The 21,606-nt window shown below is 40.3% G+C and overlaps 1 protein-coding gene across 4 annotated transcripts in view; it reads right to left on the reverse strand.

Moving 5' to 3' along the window:
• The window catches only part of LTBP1 (latent transforming growth factor beta binding protein 1), a 440,637-nt gene that overhangs the window by 178,479 nt on the left and 240,552 nt on the right, over positions 1 to 21,606 (reverse strand). For all 4 annotated transcript variants that reach the window (XM_003262722.3, XM_003262721.3, XM_030799968.1 and 1 more), the window contains 2 exons: positions 4,966 to 5,068; positions 455 to 526 (listed from right to left, as the gene is read on the reverse strand). In XM_003262722.3, the coding sequence (XP_003262770.2) occupies positions 455 to 526; positions 4,966 to 5,068 (175 nt within the window). The remainder of the gene's footprint in view (positions 1 to 454; positions 527 to 4,965; positions 5,069 to 21,606) is intronic.

Raw genomic sequence — 21,606 nt, forward strand, 5'->3', positions numbered from 1 at the left:
GGGAGGCCGAGGCGGGCGGATCACGAGGTCGGGAGATCGAAACCACGGTGAAAACCTGTCTCTACTAAAAAATACAAAAAATTAGCCGGGCGTGGTGGCGGGTGCCTGTAGTCCCAGATACTCGGAGAGGCTGAGGCAGGAGAATGGCGTGAACCCGGGAAGCGGAGCTTGCAGTGAGCCGAGATTGCGCTACTGCACTCCAGCCTGGGCAACAGAGCGAGAATCCGTCTCAAAAAAAAAAAAAAAAGCTTGCATCAAGTTTCAGTGGTAGTAAAGCAATTCCAATAACCATATTTTAAACTTACTTCCTTACATTTCCTTAGCCAAAAGGAGTGAACACGAGGTGGTTCACTGTGACAGGCTGGGCGAATGAGCAAGCCGTGGCAAACAACTGAAGTTTCTAAAAAGCCAAAACAACTGTTGAGTCCACATCAATGCATTCAGTTAGTCTTACCTTGGCAAAAGGTGTTGTTAACCCGCTTATAACCTGGTAGGCATTCCATCATTTGGTTGTATCCATGATAAGCTGTAAGGGAAGAAATGCTTTGTTATGTACTTAAATTCTTACAATCTTAGACTATTGCAAGTGATATCTGAAGCCATTTAAGGTATTAGTAAACTTACTTATTCATTTATTAATATAAGAAACCAATACCAATGTATATCTCCATAATTTCTTTCCCATTCTGCTTATTTTTCAGGATACTTCTTATTTTGCAGTAAAGTCCCAAGAAATTATCAGTAAATCTTTATTATGTTAACTGAAACAATCCTAAGATTGTTGTACACTTTCTTCTAATTAGTGATTACATATTTCCATCACAAAGGATCTATTCCTCCCCATTGATGTGCTTCAGGTTTTGGATTTTCTTATCCATTGTAGGTAGGGTTACTACACGTCCTGGAACATTCTGGGTGATGTCTGTTATTCCAGCAAAGTTAATTAACAGTACTTGACTCCCCAAAGTGTCCCAGTTTAGACAATAAATTATACACTCATCCTAATTGCTGGCTCGGGTATCCCAGTCATGAGATGATTCTCACTATTATGAACCTGAGAAGAATAGGCAGGTGATGAGAGGAAGTCAGGAAATTAAAAGGGCTGCATTCAGAATATGCAAACAATACAAATGTTGCAATCACCAACTTCTCAACAAAACCCTATTTCCTGAGATTCTGATACTTTACAGTGAGACTTGAGACCACCTGGCATAGCGGATGCAGCCAAAGTTCTGGGATGTGGCAGAAGTGGGTTTCAAATCCTCTTCCTATCAATAGCTGTGACCTTGGGAAACAAGCCTCTTGGGTTTCACACAGAAATTCTATACAATGAGGGTATTTCCCATCTACCGAGCAGGGAGGAGTTCTTCTGCAGTTTAGAGATAATTCATGAAAAATGCCTACCACAGGGCCTAAGTGTGCTAAGCACTCCCAAAGTGTCAAATGCCATTACTATGTCCTGCAGCAAGGAATTCTTCTATTAAGAGGATACTGTGCGACAGAAAACAAACTATAATCAAAATGGGATAAAAGATTAGACCACTAAAAAAGACTTGAAAGAGGAATAAAAGGGGAAAGCAGAAAATAAAAAGGGAAATTTTCTTTTAAAAAATAAAATTATTTCAGCCTCCCCATATGCTCTTTATCTGTCACCACTAAAGGAACAGGGTGGATATGTACTGGGGTGTCCCTCTTCTCCTTCAATTCTTTTTTTTGCTGTATTTCCCCTCTCTTCAGATTCCCCCAAATGCCTAAAAGATCAGAGTGAGGCACCTGGGAAAGGCAAATTAAAAGAGGGGAGATATGGGCGTGTGGGAGTCCCCCCATTCAGCTCCTTGGCCTCACATCTGTCTTGTCCCATAGACCTCTGGAGCAGGCTTCCTGCAGAGATTGTGGGATCTCTGGCTGCAAATTCCTCAAAGTCAAAAGAGATGGATATTAACTTGTTTTAGAAGTTTCAACAGTCATCTACTTCAAGGCAGAGAGCCAGACCAGGCAATCTCTTACAGTCCTCCTCAGCTTAGGATTTTATGTTCATTTTCTTCTCAAAAGTTTTAAAGGACAAGTGACTTGTTGATGCTAAGCACATTTCTAATGGGTCACAAACTATTTAATGAAATCATTTGCAGATTTAAAATTAAGATTTCACAGCAAAAAAAATGATCAACAATGAAAGGTCTTTCTGTATATGGCTAAACAAAAACTTCAAATGTTAAATAAAAGCCACTTGAAAACTACAGTTTGAACTAGTTTGAGTGAAAAAAAAAGAGGTGTGGAACTCAAAACCATAGCGTAGAAAGCCAAGGAAAGTCTGCTTCCTTCCAAACTGAATATGATTTAGAGAGAAGTCCCAACCAAGGAAAGGAAAACTTTTTAAATGACACAGGAAGAATGTGACCCTGAGTGTGTTTTTTGGGAGTGAGTCACTTAAGAGGACATAAACAGAATAAATGTCAAGATGTTAACAGTTTACTTCATTTATAGTCCACATTGCCCTTCCTGAAGTGAAGGCAGTTTCTTCAATTTTATACATTAAATGAGCCGACATATGGATTTTTTTCACCAACATTTAGTTAAAAGTGACAGCAACTTTGCACTTTCACATTCAACTAAGTTCTTATCAAGATTAAAATATAGAGCTCACAAACCACAGAAATCAGTGAACTCATCTTAGATAAAAATGACGCAATTCTAGACAAAAATGACGAAAGGTCAAGAGTGGAAGTTAGGGATTAAAAAAAAATAAAAGGACAGTAGGAGTCCCTTTACCTTTAATGTCTATCACATCCCTGCTACTTTGGGGTTTGGACACGAGAGAAGAGAAGCAGCTAAGCAAAAGATACACAAAGAAGGCGGTAAATGAAAAAGGAAAATAAGAAAGATGGGAAAGGTATTTAATATTAGAGAACATAGACTTAGGCCCAAAACAAAGTTCTATGAACCTAACTTCCCTCATCCTTAATCCTTAGACCTAACAGTGGAAAACATATCATTCTCCTCAATATTCCTACAGACAGACAGACAGACATGGTAAACAAAGAAGAGGCAGGTTTAAAAAAAAAAAAAAAAAGATGGCAATGCCTTTTCAACGTTTTAGGTATAGATTCCTGCTTAATGATCCGTAAGACTCAATAGCAAACGAAAGAGCTGGGAGTCGAACTCAGGTCTACTTAACTTCAAACACTAAAATTTTTAAATCAAACCAAATGTATCATAGCTATCCCTTTGGTCAGGTTGTCAAAATAATTTTAAGCAAATGGATCTTCCAGTGAGGATGAACCATCACACTCAACCTATTTCCTGGAAATTTGCATTGCAAATAATCATCGAATCAGCTTAGAACATCTACTTGGAAAATTCTTTCAGTACTGAAAATGTCCTTATTTACATGGATTATTTTTGTAAATGAAGAATTAATTAATTATGAGGAAATTTGGTGGGCATTTCCACAAGTTAAGTCTTCTAAAAAGAGATGAGTAGTATCAAAAAAATAAATAAAATTACTTGCTTTAGGCATTTAGAAAATCTGTAAGTTTGTGAGACAAAGAAGTCCAAATGAGAGACAATTACTTAAAATGAATTATTATACCGGCAGAGGAACAAATGGTATAAGAAAGAGATATGGAATACTAATGCCCAGATGGCAAATTCTAGATTGAACATAGAGGTTTAAAAGGCATTTGAGAATACGATCAAATCTACAGATGTTTAAGAGGAGTAAACAAAAATTATTCATTTAAAGCAAATGAGAAATTTCTTGCAGTATAAAGAATAAAAAAATTATAAAAACTTCAGTTATATGAGGCAAAGAAAGATGATTGACAAAAATGTCACTTGCTCTCTTGGCAAAAACATGATGAATAAGGGTCAGAAAGCTCAACTTAAACCAAGTCATCTCTGCCTCTAAAAAGTATTTATGGCCAGGCATGGTAGCTCACACCTGTAATCCCAGCACTTTGGGAAGCAGAGGCAGGCAGATCACCTGAGGTCAGGAGTTGGAGACCAGCCTGGCCAACATGGTGAAACCCCATCTCTATTGAAAACACAAAAATTAGCTGGGCGTGTTGGCAGATGTCTGTAATCCTAGCTACTCGGGAGGCTGAAGCAGGAGAATCACTTGAACTCAAGAGGCAGAGGCTGCAGTGAGCCGAGCTTGCCCCATTGCACTCCAGCCTGGGCGACAATAGTGAAATTCCGTCTCAAAAAGAAAAAAAAGTATTTATTAGAAATCAGTTATCCAGAGTTAATACTACATTGAAAAACTAAAGGTACAAATTATTGTCAGGAAGAGAGTATTAAAAAGGTGTAAACCTGATTTATTCAACTCAACATGTTCTGAACAAATACTTTAAAAGCAAATCAAAGCCTGGAGGTGTTAATATAGATTAATGTTGCCGAGGTCTGTGACAGCATAAAACCAGTGTTAGAAAACATGGGAAAGAATTGTGTCCTAGTGATTATAAATTTCTCTTTTACAAATCAACAACCAATTATTTCTCCATTTTAGCTTTCCTTTTAATGAAATTTGAAAACCGATAATATAACAAGAACTACAACATAAGTTGTGGATATTAATAAAAATCTCATTTAAGGAATTTAAACCTAGGAAATAACAACTGCACTTTTTATAGGGTTTGAAACATTTATTTACCATTTTAAAAGAGATCTTATTTTCTCTTCCCCTGAGACAAAAAGTCCATTTTAGCTCATTACCACTTAAGACTTTTTTCCCCATAAGTAATCCAACTAAAGAGGATAATTAATAACTGTGCTTATTACAAAATAATTGACATGAAAACTTTTTCAGACTTGCAAATTTTCTGGAAATGCATATTATAGTACTACATTCTAGAATTCAGTAAGAGAGTTCTTTGAAAGTCTAATATTGCCTCATCATTAAAGGAGTAATCATAAAAAACAGATATGCTACATTAACCTGCAAAGGAGTGAAGAAACATTACTTACATGGTTTCTTGGGGCATTTCTGGCATTTGTTAAAGCCCCAGGAGGTACCCACAGTTCCACAGCAGTCCTCTTGCTTTGAAAGGCCAGGGAGCGCTTTGCCACACTGCAATGATTAGGTGTGAAATATGAAGGTTAATTGAGTGCAGGATGCCCAGCCCCAGAGCACTGCTGTTCCTCACAGTCACACTATAAACCAGTTCCCTTGTTATCGACACAATTAGAAAGGAAAAAAACTATAAAACTTGGAAGGAAAATACCTGGACAGAAATCAATACAACACAAAAATGAACAAGTACATTTCCAAATGGCAGCATCTTGATGTTTCTAGTCTAAGAAAATCTGTCACTGCTCAGAGTACTTCATAAAACTTACGTTTCCAATGCCTTTTTTTCTTAATAAGAGCCTCATAGTGTATAAGATCAATATAGGCTTTTTAGATTTTAGTTGTATCTGTCTGTTTAAATCTCTTGTGTGGATCATCAGGGAACAGAACTCTAAGGGTATGGCATGTGTGTAAAATGTAAGAAGATGGCACAGGTCCCACCTACAAGAGGCTTCTGGTCTTCCTATAACCCCAAGGCCTGGGCACAGACAGGACAGAAGAAACAATTACTGGCTGGGCCAAATCAGCTCTAGCAGAGACGAAGGCTCCAGGCAGCCAAGTATTCTGACCCAGGGAGGTCAGCCAAGCTAGGAAGGTGCCAGCATGTTTAAGCGAGACGAGCTTGAGAAGGCAGAAGAGTAGGACTTAGAGGCTACTGGTGCAACACCGGTTGTCCAGTGTTGAGACCAGACAAGACTCCTGGTCAACCACAGGAAGTGAGAAAAAGCTGAGAGGCAGGGGCCTGAAGTTAGACCACCTCAATGGGGTGAGGAAGTGCCTAAGAAAACAGATCCTGCTCTGTGGACCCATCCAAAGGCCAGCCTGAGGGGAGGACCAGCTGACTCTCCACCCCTGCTATGCAGGCTAACACACCCCACATTTTTGTCTCCTATGCAAACACAGAGCGTCCAAGGGGTTATTCTGCCTTTCTCTGCCTCAGCCTCTACAAAAATCCTCCCAACAGTTTCCAGAGTTGTCTTTCCAAAGACAAGTCTGATCACATAACTGATTAAAAACTTTCACTGACTCTCCATTGTCTGAAAACGGCACACTCTAGAACGATCGATAAGGTCCTTCCTATTCCCGCCTAAGGCAATCTCTTGTCCCCATCCACCTCTATCCTGCAGACATACCAAAGGGCTCTTTATTTTCGGAACAAACCATGTCCTTCCAAAAGGAGCATGTCTCGCTGGAACACCCTCTCCTTTTTTCTTTCCCAGAATAAACTTTATTCAACCCGTGAGATGTATTAATAGCTCTGAAGAACCATCACTATGAAACCTCCCCTATCTCCTTAATTCCAATGAGTTCCTCCCTCCTTTTTACCCCACAGCACTGTCTAAACAGTCTACTGCCTCTGAGATGCATTTTTGTTAAATGCGTATGTATCTTATGTTTATATTCCAGTACACAGTACACGTTGCAAATGCTCAGGCAACGCTGCATGAAGAAAGGAACAACCAACCTAGGGAACTAAGGAAAAAGCTAGTTGTAGGCCATCCAGGCAAGCAATGGCTATGTGAAAACCAATGGAGGGGCCAGGCATGGTGGCTCACGCCTGTAATCCCAGCGCTTTGGGAGGCTGAGGCGGGCAGATCACGAGGTTAGGAGATCGAGACCATTCTGGCCAACATGGTGAAACCCCGTCTCTACTAAAATATAAAAAATTAGCTGGGCGTGGTGGTATGTGCCTCTAGTCCCAGATATTCAGGAGGCTGAGGCAGGGGAATCGCTTGAACCCGGGAGGTGGAGATTGCAGTGAGCCGAGATTGCACCACTGCACTCCAGCCTGGCGACAGAGCAAGACTGTCTCAAAAAAAAAAAAAAAGGAAAACCAATGGAAGTTTAGCATCCATACCCCAGGCTAGTGAGCAGTGTGGTGACAGAAGGTCCAGGCAGGTGGTGGCCCTCAAAAGGACAGCAAGTAGTAGACACCAGTCACCTGGCAGGCCTCCAGGGGCAGCGATTCTTTCCTGCCAGGCCCAAGCATGCAGCATTCTGACTGAGGTGCTAAGTGACTACATATCCAAATTGTAAAACAAGACCAAACCACAGAAGGCCCAGCTAAGTTTTAGTTACATCATAGCTTTGATGTTCTAAGATTTTATTATTTTTAATGATTTCAACAGGATGCTGTGTGCTCTCCAACAGCAGTATATGATAGTGATTAAAAATGTGACTCAGGAGTTAGAGAGGCCTGAGTATGAATTCTGACTGTAGGACTTCTTACATGCATTATCTTAGACATTTTCCTACCCATAACACAGAGTACATAATAGTATCTTTCTCATAGTCATGAAACATGAAAGAAAAAAGGCATGTGCAATGCTGAACATTATAGCTGAGCACTTACATGTGTCAGCTATCATTACCATTATTATTATTATTATCATAGATAAAAGCTCCCTACTCCAGATGTCCCATTTGATGCCCCTAATGTTTGTCGGATTCCCCAGGGAGTAGAAGGCGTGTGAGTAGAGTAGATTGTAAATGGTCCTGTCAATCAAACAAGTTAGTCTAACTGCCCTCTCGAAAGTACCAGACTCCGTAACAAATGACCCTGTGAGACAAAATGAATTTCCCTAATATAAAAGCCGGTGTTAAAGACATTTTGAGTTAAGCAAAAGTAGGCATACGAAAACAATTGCTTTTTTTTTTTTTTTTTAGATGAACTTGAAAAACACGTAATTCTGGGGAAGGCACTGAAAAACCCCTAGTGTAAGTCAGTAAAGCCCAAGACCATCACATCTCATGAAACAAAGCCCAAGACCATCACATCTCATGAAACAAAGCCCAAGACCATCACATCTCATGAAACAAAGCCCAAGACCATCACATCTCATGAAACCAGGGCAGTAACTCCTGCAGACACGTAACACGCATTCCTTGAGATAAGGAAACTCTCTTATAAAACAACACAACTGGATAAACAATGAGTGACGTCGTGTGCCAGATACCAACGCACTGACCCGGGGAAGTCTGTTTGAAGACAGGGCTCTCAGCGAAGTGTTTAACCACATGCAGTGAGGGAAAGTCCCCGAGGTTGGAACAGCGGCAGGGCCACAGATGAACAGTCTCAGACACGGGGGAAGACTGGACCAAAAAAAGAGTGATGAAGTGGTAGGTGGGTAGGTAGTCACAGAGATGGCAAAACAAACATGCACAGGCACGTACATGCAGAGTGGGGAGAAGAAGAGGGAGAGACAGATCCAACGTGAGAACAGACGGGAACCTGAGAGAAGACAGGCACATATTTGGGGCTGGAATCAGGTAGTTTCCATACTCCTTGAGCTTAATCACAAAACATGTAACTCTGAAATATGAAGGACTGAAGGGAGGAGAGGCAAACAATGGCCCAGGCCTAAGACTGGGAACAAAATGATTCTGTAAAAACACAGAGGTCCCCACTGTTGCAACCTGGCTGCCAAAGCGTGCTTAGGGTTTAATTCCAGTTTTATAAAACTTATGTAAGACACCAGTTCACATCACATGCAGATCATTCTTGCACTGGATTCTTTAGGTTCGTCTCCTAATCAAGCAAAACACTCAACACTTGCTGATTTTATATGCTCAAAATGTTAGTAGCAGTTAAAATCCAATTTTCACCTTGGATTCCTAGAATGTTTTATTTGGTAGGGCAAAAATAAATCATTTTTTCTCAACCGGGCCTCTAGAAAGGTACAAGGTTTTCATTACATGATTCAGGCTGCTTCATCCCATGGCTTTGTTTTTGCAGGTCCACAGCCAAGAGCAGCATAAGCCATCCAAATTGATTAAATAAATGGTAGTGTAGGTGGTACCAAAACACCGTGTGTGTCCTGAAACTGGGTCTGCACAGTATAAGAATAAGCTACAAGAGATGAAGTCACAGTTATAACAAGACTCAAAGATCTACATATGCCCTTCGGTTATTTAACTCTGAAGAGGCTTCGATGCCCAGCCAGAAACTCCATCTGAGAGATCTTTGTGGCCATACTCAGGGCTCTCACCCAAGAGACCACTGAACACCAGGGCCTCATCTGGATGTAGGAAATGCCTAGAAGAAAAGAAGGTAGAGGAAAGATCTTCTCTCTCCCACACCAAAAGGCCACACTGAAGAGAATCACATGGAATAGGATGAGATCAGCTTTCAGAAAATCCTTGTCTATGACTGCTAGGTTCTGCCTTTTGGTGAGACGTAATCACACGGATATAGGCTCACGCTAACTATATTTTTACGCACAGATTGAGGTGATGTTTTACAAGTTAAAAACACAAATGGAATTCCTCCTTTGTGAATTATTCACTACATTAACATGGAAAGCCTTATCATTTCAGGATGTGTCTTACGAATAAGCAATCCTGGAGAAATGTGCTAAATTTACAACCCGATATTTAGCTAAGTCAAGTCCGAAACAAAAATCCTATCGGGTCTAACAAGCTACAGTGCCTCAAAAAGCTCACATAACCTTGGGCTGCAGGGACACTACAACCCTACACAGCCATCCCAGGATTCAGCCCACACACGACCTAGCTGAAGCAGTGCAAGCAGAGAAATGAAAGTTCTGGCAACCAGGTCCTGTGAGGATCAACTGAGGAAAGGCGGAACGGTGAGACTACATGCAGACATGATGGCAGTGTTCAGATACCCTGAGCAAGAGGAAGCCTGTCGCATGATAAAGGTCCAGGTTGAGGATCTCTGATCTAAAACTCTTGGGACTAGAAGTATTTTAGATTTCAGTTATTTTCAGATTTTAGAATATTTGCAAATACTTACCAGTTGAGCATCCCAAATCCAAAAGTACAAAATCTAAATTGTTCCAACGAGCATTTCCTTGGAGTGTTATGTTGGTGCTCAAAACATTTTGGATTCTGGAGCATTTTGGATTTCAGATTGTTGGATTTGGGATGCTTAACTTGTATTGGCAGGACTAAAGGCTACAAATCATAGAAAGAGTGGATTCAACCTCATTAAGTAGAAGATCTTTTCAACAGTTAATGCTCCTTAACAGTGGAAGATGCTGACTTCACTAGGAGCTGACCGCGGAAAACCATCTCTCAGGGATGCCCAGGATCTGAAGCAGATGACCTTCACAATTTCTGCAAGGTCTAAGGTTCTGTGGTCACTACATACTGATAGGTTACATTATCCCATCTAGGAAATACAAGTTACTACACACCACAGTAAAACTCAAGTGTTTCTGCTGCTCTCACATCTATAATAGGACTGCGTCTGGGAAGACGGCCTCCTAACCACCTCCTTTTGTCTTATCTCCTCCTCCCTCATTTCCACATCTCTAGAGTTGCTCACGCTGCCTGGGCCTCTAACTACAGGACTTATACAAATAAGGCAAAAGGAAGAAAAACAAACAAAGCTACTCCCAGCCTTGATTCACCAGTGCACTGGTCATGATTCCTACACTGACTGCATGAAAATAACTTTTCAACCCTTCCTATTTGCACACCTGTATGAACACTGTGATGCAGATGGTAAGGCTATTCAAGAATCATTACAATTATTCCACAAATATCCATGTTACTACATTTACAACACAAAATTATTATAAGCAATAGTGAAAGAACCTTCAATTTTGAAGCTAGTTGTCAAAAATTAGATTGCAGGGTAATGTATGTATCTAAATCTTGGCCTGATTGGGAACACATACCTTCAGACTTTAATCTCATTTTTGAGGTAATACTGTAGCACTTCCCTGATATTCAAAGTTGGGCTGTGATCACAATCACTTTTACATCTGCCTATCAATGTGACAGGAAGGATAGTTTAAAACTTATTTGGTAACCAAGGATTACAATTTTTGTCAGTTAAAAACTCCCCACTGGAGTTGCTTCAGAGCTGAATGATGATTTGAAGAGACTATGATAGATGGTGGAGCACGGTTTCATAAGGTTTTATAAGATTAACTTTTCAGGTATTAAAATCGCTGGTACCTATAGTGCCTACAATGTACCCTCATTCCAAGAGTGTTTGCTGCACTGTGCAGAGTCCTGGGGAAGGAGGATCCAGCAGTGGTGGTAAGAAAAGAGTGCTGGACTAGAGTCATTAGACTTGGATTGAAATCCCAGATACTTCTTACTAGCAGTGAGAAGTTCAGCAGATCATCCAACCTCTCTGAGCTAGTAATCCCAACCCCAAAGGATTGTGAGATTATATGATGCTTGTCCAATCACAGATACTGGGACTCCATCAACCCCCGTGTGGGGATTAGAAAAGGGCAGCTGTAGGATGTGACCTGCACCAGGACATAGAGTTTGATGAGCAGAGCATGGGCTGGACTCCAGGCCCCAATCATCCTCCTCAACTGGTGTCTGGTGTGGGTAAAACTTACAATCAGCATTAAAGTACTAGCCATTTGATAAACTCTCAGGATACATTTATTAAAAGTGTTCAGACATTTAATTATTAAAAGGTCCACTCCATAAAGATAGCCACATGTCAGGAATCTATTACTTAATCTTACTATTTAAAACACTAAAAAATGATAAACTGGAATACTCTTATGAATTGTCTTCATTACATGTATATAACTCATTATGCTGTGAAGGACTATTATACAATAAAGTATAAAATATTTTAAGTTTCAGTAAAGAACATCTTTTAGAGCCAAAGGAGCAAATAAACAAAACCCGAAATGTTAAAGTGATACAGGTTTCAAAAAATACTTGTAGAGATTGCACTGAGGGAAAACATGAAATAAAACAGAAGTCTGATTCATTGTAACTCTTGCAAGAGAAAGTAGGACCGTGTTTAGGCAAGAACTGAAACAAGGAGGTGACTCAATGGCTCTACTGGGGAGAGAGATTCCAAAGAGATGGAACAGCTCTAGCTAAGCATAACACCAACCACCAGCTGGGAGAAGAGCCAGTAGCAACGGAGGAGGGTAAAGACAGGAGAAGGAAGGTCAATACGTAGGAACAAAGAGTGGGTGTGCGGAGTCAGAGAAGATGTGGAGCTAAACCATGGAGGGTTTTCCAAATTTGAGATTAGATGTACAGTTGGATATAAAAATCAACCAGGAAATGGGGGAAAAGAAGCATCATAGTTCCTTTCCTCAGAGCAAAAAAGTTTATATTGCTTACAAATAAATAATTAGCATCTTTGAAACAATGGTAAGTACAGAAAGACTGACGAGGATGAAGAGGAAGAAAAAGAGAAAGACATAAGTGTTTTTATAAAGGTAAAGTGTTCTATATCTAGTACTTCCCCTGAAATGTAAAAAAGAACTACCAGGATAAATTATATCATTCGCAGGGAGGAAAAGGAAGAAACCATATTGGAGATAAACATAATCAGGAATAATGAGAGGACAAAAATTTGAAATTAGATGACTGGAGGCCCATTGACTGTACTTTTTCTCAAACAAACAGCAGAAAGGAGTTAAGTTCAGCACGAATAATATCTTATCTCAACAAATAATGTCCAGCCACAGTAAAAAGACTTCTGAACACAAAGCAAACTCCCAGATATCTACTTGCCTTACAGCATTAGCACATTATGAACAGGAAACAGACTTTTCTGCACAACCACATTCCCCTTGAACTCAGTGAAAAGCAGTGTAAGGATGACCCATAACTGGGTAAACGGCAAGAGGGCAGCTTTTGAAAATAGAAAACCATTCACATCCTCACTTTACCAATTACCACCTCCATGACTATAGGCAAAACTCTCAACGTCTCTCTGCCTACTTCGTCTTCTATAAAATGGAACTAGAGATACCCATTTTTCACGGAGCTCTTGAGTGGACTGAGACAACACATGTGAGACGGACTGTATGTGAGACAGCCATATGGCCAAGCCCCACTGGGCTCTCGATCAGTATTAGATCTCTTCCCCCAGCCTCCTCCTTTAAAAACCTGGGCTTATTTAACAAAAGAGCAATTAATCTAGTAGTTATTCGATATACAATATCCCAGATTCAGCCTACAGAGAAGAGATGTATAAAATAAACATGTAAGTTAGATATAGAAATAAAAGAAAAAGATATTCTTAAGATCTTGCTAGAAATATTCAGGTTTTCTCAAAAGTGCTCTGGCTAGTAAAGAAATACTCAGTGAATTAATGCTGTGGAGGGCATGTCATTATATGAGTTTCATTTTAACTCTGCTTAAGAAGCACAACATGGTATCACGGAATTCCAGTAATTCAACTTGTAAATATTGACGTTCAAGCGGCAGATGATTTCGCTTTGGGGATATCACGATCCTACTTGTCATGGTGCCATGTTTTGATGCCAGAGAACCAAGACCATGAAGCAACAGCAGGGGAGCTCACTGTGCTCCTTCCCCTCAAGGATCCATGGCCCAATCACAAAATACCACACAGCATGAGACTCTCTAACTAAGTCACGTCCCAGAGAATATAGCTGTCCTTTCAGGTTTAGATAGCAATGGTTTCTTGTGAATCTTCCATCCCTAGAAGAAATGGCCTAAGAGTCAGGGTGCAATAGTAGAAAGACTGGCCAGGTGAGGTGGCTCACACCTGTAATCCCAGCACTTTGGGAGGCCAAGGCAGGCGGGTCACTTGAGGCCAGGAGTTCAAAACCAGCCTGGCCAACATGGTGAAACCCAGTCTCTACTAAAAACACACGCCAAGCTTGGTGGCATGCACCTGTAATCCCAGCTACTTGGGAGGCTGAGGCAGAAGAATTGCTTGAACCTGGGAGGCGGAGCTTGTAGTTAGCTGAGATCGCGCCACTGCACTCCAGCCTGGGAGACAGAGCAAGACTCTGTCTCAAAAAAAAAAAGTAGAAAGACTGGACTAGACACTAAAATCTTCAGTTTTACTCCCCACCTCCCACAAACTCAACTGCAAACTGATTTACCTCTCTGGATGTTAGCTGAATCACCCACAAAATTGTAAGGACAGACTACTTGCTAATACTCATTTAAGTGCCCAAGTTCTATGATTTTATGAAAGCTCCAGGGCAGGGCTGAGGGCAGCCAAGGAGCTATGGGGGCAAGGTTTCCTGTGGCAGGGCAATCCTATGAAGGTCGGTGTTCATCAGGTGCCCCCTGCCTGCCAGGTTGATACATTAGATTTCATGCTGCCACAGCCTGCCTGGTGGTATCCTCATACTCTGACCTGGGCCAACCTAATCAAGGATAACCATAATAACGGGCTGCCTTTTCCTCACCCTACCTCATGGCAGCCCTTTCCTGCTAACCTGTACATGTAAACGGCAGCTCTACCTTCCTGAGAACAGTTATGGCTCTTAAATGGCTCGATTCTACATTATATCGGGTAGCTATAATGAATAATTATCAATAGGCAAGAGCTCAGAAATGATTCAAGATGCTCATGGAAATGCAGATCTTAGGTGTACTGGGCTGTGACCATTATAAAGTCACACTATAATCCATCAACCCACACCGCACAGGTATGTCCCATAAATTATTCCACCCATGCAGGTGCCATCCTCACCTCCATCCACATTCAGAAGCACATTACTCTAACATTCTGGCACAAAGCCTTGGGGTATTCTAGTAAACAAAAGCTACACCATCAATACTATGAATCTGGGTGAGGAGTGTTAATCCTATTTTTTTTTTTTTTTTTTTTTTGGAAATCTTGAACTTCTTTTCATAAGAACCAGAATGAAGTCCCCTACGGGAAAAGTACTGACTGCATGTAACAGGTTGTTGGATCAATCCAAACTTCGTCTTTCCTCTTCTTTGCTCCTGTTAAACTGTCTTTTCACTATGGTATAAACACATCTCCACTCTGGAAAAGTGACTCCTGACAATGTTCTGAGCAAAATGATGTTCTTCTAGCCCTGAATCAACTATGGCTCCAAATTAAACTAGAAAATCTCATGAACACTCTTTAGTGTCCCAGTACTAGATCATTAAATATACTTATTTCTATGCATCAAAAAGTAAAAAGTTTTAAATCACTAACCCCTATCGCTAATGCAACTAGAGCAACATATTTGATCAGCTTGTTCTAAGGGTCATTGTCATAAAGAGCACTGTACGATGCAGAACTGGCTGGGTAACAGGCATTGTCTCATAAGAAGAGGAAAATGCATAAATACTTCCAGATTTTCTAAGAGAACTTGTAAAAAAAATTTGCTTTGGCTTGAGCAGAACATTCTTTATAGGCAAGGTTTTTTCTTTCTTTTTTTTTTTAAGTCCACTCAGCTTTCTTTTATTAGAGTAATTAAAACAATGTTAGGCATTTGGGGAATCTGATACAACTATAATCCTCTGATATTTTAGGCTATTGATTTTATAAAGTATCTACTGTGACTACAGCATTAACTGCTGGAAATGTATCCAAATCGATTTCTGACAGTGTATTTGTTTAAAACCTGCTGAAGCCAAACCATGGGCTTCAAGGAATTCCAGACAACTACTTTAGTTTATGAAACAGTATTTTAAAAGTTACGCTAAGGCAAAAATGGTTTTTAAAGTAACACACGAAGGAAAAAAAAAAAAACCTCTTAAGCATGAAACTTATGATTCTACTTGACATCTTTTCTAAAGAAAAGATAGAATTTGCGCTGCCTATTTTCTCCACCTCTACAATGATCTGAACATTTCAGCAGTCAAGTCTTCTTCCAGGCGGCGATATGTGTGTTTTGCTCTTACGTTGCAAAAAGAAAATTTAAGTATAGTATTGTCATGATTATATTCTGACATCATAACTCCTGTTAGCCTTTCCTTGGGGTAAAACAACACAAATCACATGATAAATCCTAGTTCTAGATGGTGAGTAGATCAAATTTATTTTAAGTTTAATTACCAGGAATGTGTCTAAAAAGAAAGACTCATGTTGAGAGAGGGAATAAAGATGTGCATATAGCCATGATTATTACGACCATAGCAACCTGATCACCCCCAAAATGATGAACATAAATGCCTATCTTCTCCAATCCTTCTTTTTTTTTTTTTTGAAATGGAGTCTTGCTCTGTCACCCAGGCTGGAGTGCAGTGGTGCAATCTCGGCTCACTGCAAGCTCTGCCTCCCAGGTTCACGCCATTCTCCTGCCTCAGCCTCCCGAGTGGCTAGGACTACAGGTGCCTGCCACCATGCCCGGCTAATTTTTTGTATTTTTAGTAGAGATGGGGTTTCACCGTATTAGCCAGATGGTCTTGAACTCCTAACCTCGCGATCCACCCACCTCGGCCTCCCAAAGTGCTGGGATTACAGGTGTGAGCCACTGTGCCTGGCCTCCAATGCTTATTTCTACAACCATATTGAGATAAATCTTCTATATTAAGCTTCATGTCTATAAAGAGATAATGAAAAGAACCAAAAACATTTTAGGCCTCATAGCACTATGTGAAATTGTAATGCATGCCTCATTTGGTTAAGCTTTCAGTTTTTTCTGTGTCTCTTCCAAGTACACAGAACTCAAAACTAATAATTACCTGTGGTTTGGTTGCAAGTCATGTAGAAAAACTGAAAGCCACAAATAACACTAACAGGTTCATTTAGATCCCTGGGTGCAGGGAACCACGTCTGTCTTGTCCACTCCCTGACTCTTCTGGCAGAAACATCCATTGTTCCCCAAAGAGCCACTTGTTTCCCCACATTTCCCAGCTCTAAAACTATCTGTTGGATTGCCATAACAAAATACCATAGACTGGGTGGTTTAAACAATAGATGTTTTTTTTTTTATTTCCTCACAGTTCTGGAGGCTGGAAGCCCAAGATTATGGTACCAACATGGTGGATTTTTGGTGAGGCCCCTCCTCCTAGCCTGTGGGTGGCCGCCATCTGGCTGTGTGCTCGCATGGACTCTTCTTCGTGCAAGTGTGTGGGGAAAGCAACAGAGAGGTCAAGCTCACCAGTCCTATCACATCAAGGCCCTGCCCTTATGATCTCACTTAATCTTAGTTATTTCCTTTTAGGCTCTGTCTCCAAATATAGTCGCATTGGGGTTTGGGGCTTCAACATATGAATTTGGGGATGGAAGGCATAATTCCATCCATAGCACTAACAGATATGGCCATGGGACTCATTCTGAACAGGGAGGTTATGGGAAAGGGAATGAGTGTGGTCCTTTGCAGAACGTCTCGTTTCCTGCTGTAGGAATTAAGGAAGCCATATATTCTGGGTAACATGGCAGTAACATGATGGAACCACTATCAACCCAAGTCCCTGAAATATACAGCGCAGAGTCCCCTGCTCACCTCTAACATGTCTAATGCACACAAAACGTAAACTTTGTTACGCTAATGTGTTACTGAAGCACAACCTAGACTAACCTAATATATTTACCCACAATTCATCTGTGCCTAGTTCTGAGATTACTTCATAAGTGATCCTTGCCTTATAAAAAGTGCAAGCTGGTGAGGAAGAGAAACGAGGCACAAAAGCAACAACTTTAAAATATTTAAATTCAAAACTGTTTGATTAGATTCTAAATGCAATAAAGATTTAAGGAACAGAGAGAAGTGTGGGTTGAAGAAGTACTAAAAAGCTTTTCAAAGAAACTGATACTAAAGAGGAGTGTTCCCAGTCAGTAGGATTTGAGAGACCAGTATAGGTTATTCATTCCCTCTATTTGACATTGATCTGTACATATGGCCTGTGCATATGTCAGCACCAGTGGTGTCTAAGATTGCAGAAAAGAGCAAAGAGGTAGAAACCATTAGAGGGTTGAAGGACTCAAACACACCTTGGTAGCCTCCTTAGCCAATCCAGTTACTTGAAAAATGAAGAAAACGAGGGCCAAGATATGATGAATTTGCTAAAATGGAAAGAGACCTATTGTCTTAGAAATACCAACACAAGCTAGTCCCAATCTCTGAGCCTCAAATTTCACATAAATAAATGGGAGACATAAATGTCTACTTTTCCTGTTTCTCCTGATTGTTTTGAAGGTCAAATCAGCTATCAGTTTTCTAAAAATGCATTGTCTTACAAAGAGGCTTGCACCATGGCCAGGTGTGGTGGCACACACCTATACTCTTAGCTACTTGGGAGGCTGAGGCAGGAGGATCACTTGAGCCCGAGAGTTTGAGGTTGCAGCATGCTATGATCCTGCCACTGCACTCCAGCTTGGGCAACAGAGTGAGACCCTATCTCTTAAAAAAAGAAAAAGAAAAGAAAAAGAGGCTTATCTCGAAGCCACAGAACGTTAAGACCATATTCTTTAAGAACTCCGTTAGAGCTTGCACATCCTACACCAGTCTTCTGCAAAGAGGTCACTTGGAGGCATTGCTCTCTTTGTTTAAAATATTTAGAAATATTCAAAATATTTTGAATTTTAGAATTTTCTTCAAGGCTAGAGACATACTTTAAATATTCTCAATGGTGGCAAGTCTTGTTCAGACATGTCCAAGCTGTTTGCACAATGGCAGTGTCACTAGAGTAAATGCACAGTCCCATAAAGTGACCTTGTTGAAATAGAACATTCAATCCTATATAAAAATTATTTTATTTAAAAAAGGAGACAGAAGAGGAAAAAAAATGGAAGGATGAGAAAGGAAAAAAAACAGTACTATCATTGTCTTAAGAGAAGGTTCAGGGAAGAACTTTGTCCTCTTCAATATATGGCAAAAGAATGTGCTTCTCTCCCTATAACTTTACGTGGCAGATTTTAGAGGACTGATTTTTTTAGTAAACCAGTTGATTCCTCTTCATTTTAGCAAATCTCAATTCTGAGGGATAGCACAGAGCCACATCAGACCATCAGAGCCTAGAAATACCAGCTATAAATCCTGAAACCATTTCTTATAATGTATAGAGCCAAAATCAACCATCAATTCAAGCCATCGTCTCTTAAAACTATTTCCAACATGCTAAGAACTGTCATCTTCAAACACACTGACCATAAAATCTTACCACTTTGCCAATATCAGAAGTAGCTCAACATGCTTCCACTCTGAGATGCTCCATAATTATTATTTTCAGTGCTTATTCCTATGTAGGAACAGGAGTCTAATTATTAATAGGTATATTATTTTAGAAAGCCCTAGAGGTGTAAAATATGGTAATTTGATATTCCGCGTCATGATAAAGGCATTTCAATTGCCAATAAAATGAAAAAAAAATCTGAGAGGAGGGGCTTAGGGAGAACCAATGAAGAAACACAGACTTGCTTCTCTTAAACAGGTCAGGGCAGGTGGACACTTAAAGCTGACAGCCCCTTTGGTTCCCAGAAGACATCTGCCTGGGTAAAGACCGGATACTGGGCCGCAGGAAGGGTAACGTCTGGGTCACAACACATTCTCTGAAGTTCTAAGAATCTATATTTTGATTATCCTAATGTCCCAGCCCTACATTCTCAATCCAAGTAAAACGAGCAGTTCTCCTCTCCACTGGCAGGAGCCCAGTGACATGCAGACATGTTCTCTCTCACATGTGGTGTTTTTCTTTGGATCTTACCCTTGTCTTTACTGATCTTTCTTAACTCCAGGCTAGAGGGCCCCTGCACGAAAGTCAATCTGGCAGAGGTTGCTGGAACAAGACCAGCAAACACTTAAGGGTTCCAGCACCTATCGCTGAGATGTGTAGGACGCCTTCGGTGATACCTTCAGCTGTTGACGCAGGTAAGGTTTGGCACGGATGGCTACAGAGAGCAGCCATTTTAGAGCCACAAGAGACAACCAGACTCACTAACACTCAATTAAATATTTCTTAGATTATGCCAAAGGAGTACTTGAGTGGGACACTGAAGAAAAGCCCAGATGGCATAGGAAGTGCCTGGTGTTAATGACTTATTCCACCTCAAGGAAGCCAAACTTCAGTAAATGCAATCAGCACACACTCCAACTGAGCTCTCAGCTCAGCAAGAAGACAGATGTCTAGTAGCCTCAGCCTCACCTTCCCCAGTCACTGCCCAGCAGCTCCTCCAAAAGAAGGCAGGCCACTGCACTGGTCCAAGATCACCTGGGAGGGTCCTATCCATAAGGGCATGTGGCCTCAGGCGATGGGGAGGAAGAGAGAGTCACAATTCACCTCTGCCCTTTGCTGACCCAGCCTGGCTCAGTTCCCCTTCCACATAAGTAAGATGCTTTATAACCATTTTTTTCTTTAGACTTCTAATCTATTTACATAGTTTATGGACTCAGTTTAGGGAATAACCAGTGTGAAAAGTGTTACAATAATTCTGGCATTACTTCTGTCAGGATAAAACCAGGTTTGTTTGTTTTTTAATCATAGATTTAGGCTTCGTCCCAGTAATATTCATGTTGTCAGGACAGGAGAGATACTGTGGAAATTCAAGAGCGGGTTTCTGAGCAGAACTCAATGTCTCAGCTCCCCTAAATGAACACCATTTCTCACCATTGAGAAAAGATTTCCAAAGTGCCCATGTCATCTGCATCTACCCAATCATCTACCCATCTTTTTTCTCCCATGTGGAGTTGGCAGGCATCACATCTATTTCCCCAGCTTCTTATTGGCTTTTGTCCAGTGGAAACCAAGAAATATTTTTCTTTATTCAAAGTCCTGTGACAAAAGTATTGAAACTCTTTTTAAAAAAAGTAATTTCAGCCATGCAATTAGGATACTTTCCACCTCAATGAGCTCATATTTTCCTGTTAATTTCTCCATTAAACTTATTCTTTTAAGTTTTTTTAAACAAAAGCTAAGTATATCTATTTGGCCCTTTAGAATGGTGTGTGTGTGTGTGTGTGTGTGTGTGTGTGTGTTCCAGTGCTAAGCTTTAGAGCTTCAGATGTTACTGAACGTATCTGCCAAAAGAGACCTATCTTCAATTAAATAATCTTTTTCTCCAATGGTCCATTCTGTTTCCATTTTTCCTGTCCAAAGAGAACTGCTGGAACAACTTCTGGCATCTCTAATAGAATCCCAAACAGTTCTTCTGTCACTTTAACTCAATTTTGCCCTAGGGCTTATTATTTATATGACCAATAATTAAAGGAAAAAAGAGTTTTCCCAATGATTTCAGGATTCCACATCCACTACCGGTCCTTTCCTTTCTTCCTAATCCACATAAAGTTTATTTTCTTCTGTAGAATATGTATTAAAGACCTCAATCTTAAAGTTTGTTTCTTATGGTTTTTAAAATCTTTTCTAAGAGTTTTATAGTTGCAAACTATAAAAGTGGGTTCATGTGTTATTTGATCATCTTTATCTGTGTTAGAGTGCTGTACTTAAAACACATGCTGTATAAATCAAGGTTTTCCAGAGTCCTGGAAAACCTGCTTTTTAATTAACTCAGGTATTTATATGTGAAATTTTCTGATCTTTCAGCATTTTGAAATAGGAAATCTCGGAGCACCTGAATTTTTTGTCTCCCCTTATAACGCCTCTGTCTGGTTACAAGGCAGGTTCCTGGGTTCAACAAAGAGCACAGGCTTGTGCAACCAGGCAATTGGCAGGTTCACCATGGAAGCTGGACCCTGAACTCTACACTGTGATTCTAAATGCTTCCCATACAAGGCCTTTTCATACCATCTGGCATAACTAGGTCACTAAATGTTTGTTTCCAGCAACTGGGCAATCAATAAAACATGTTTGAAACAATCAAAAAGTCAGATGCCAAATAAGCTTTGAATTTAGGTCACTGTTAAGAGAACCAATTTAAAGACAAAGGTCACCCTTATACAATTGATTTTTATGTA

The sequence above is a fragment of the Nomascus leucogenys genome, chromosome 19 (genome assembly GCF_006542625.1).
Source record: "Nomascus leucogenys isolate Asia chromosome 19, Asia_NLE_v1, whole genome shotgun sequence".
NCBI lineage: Eukaryota > Metazoa > Chordata > Mammalia > Primates > Hylobatidae > Nomascus > Nomascus leucogenys.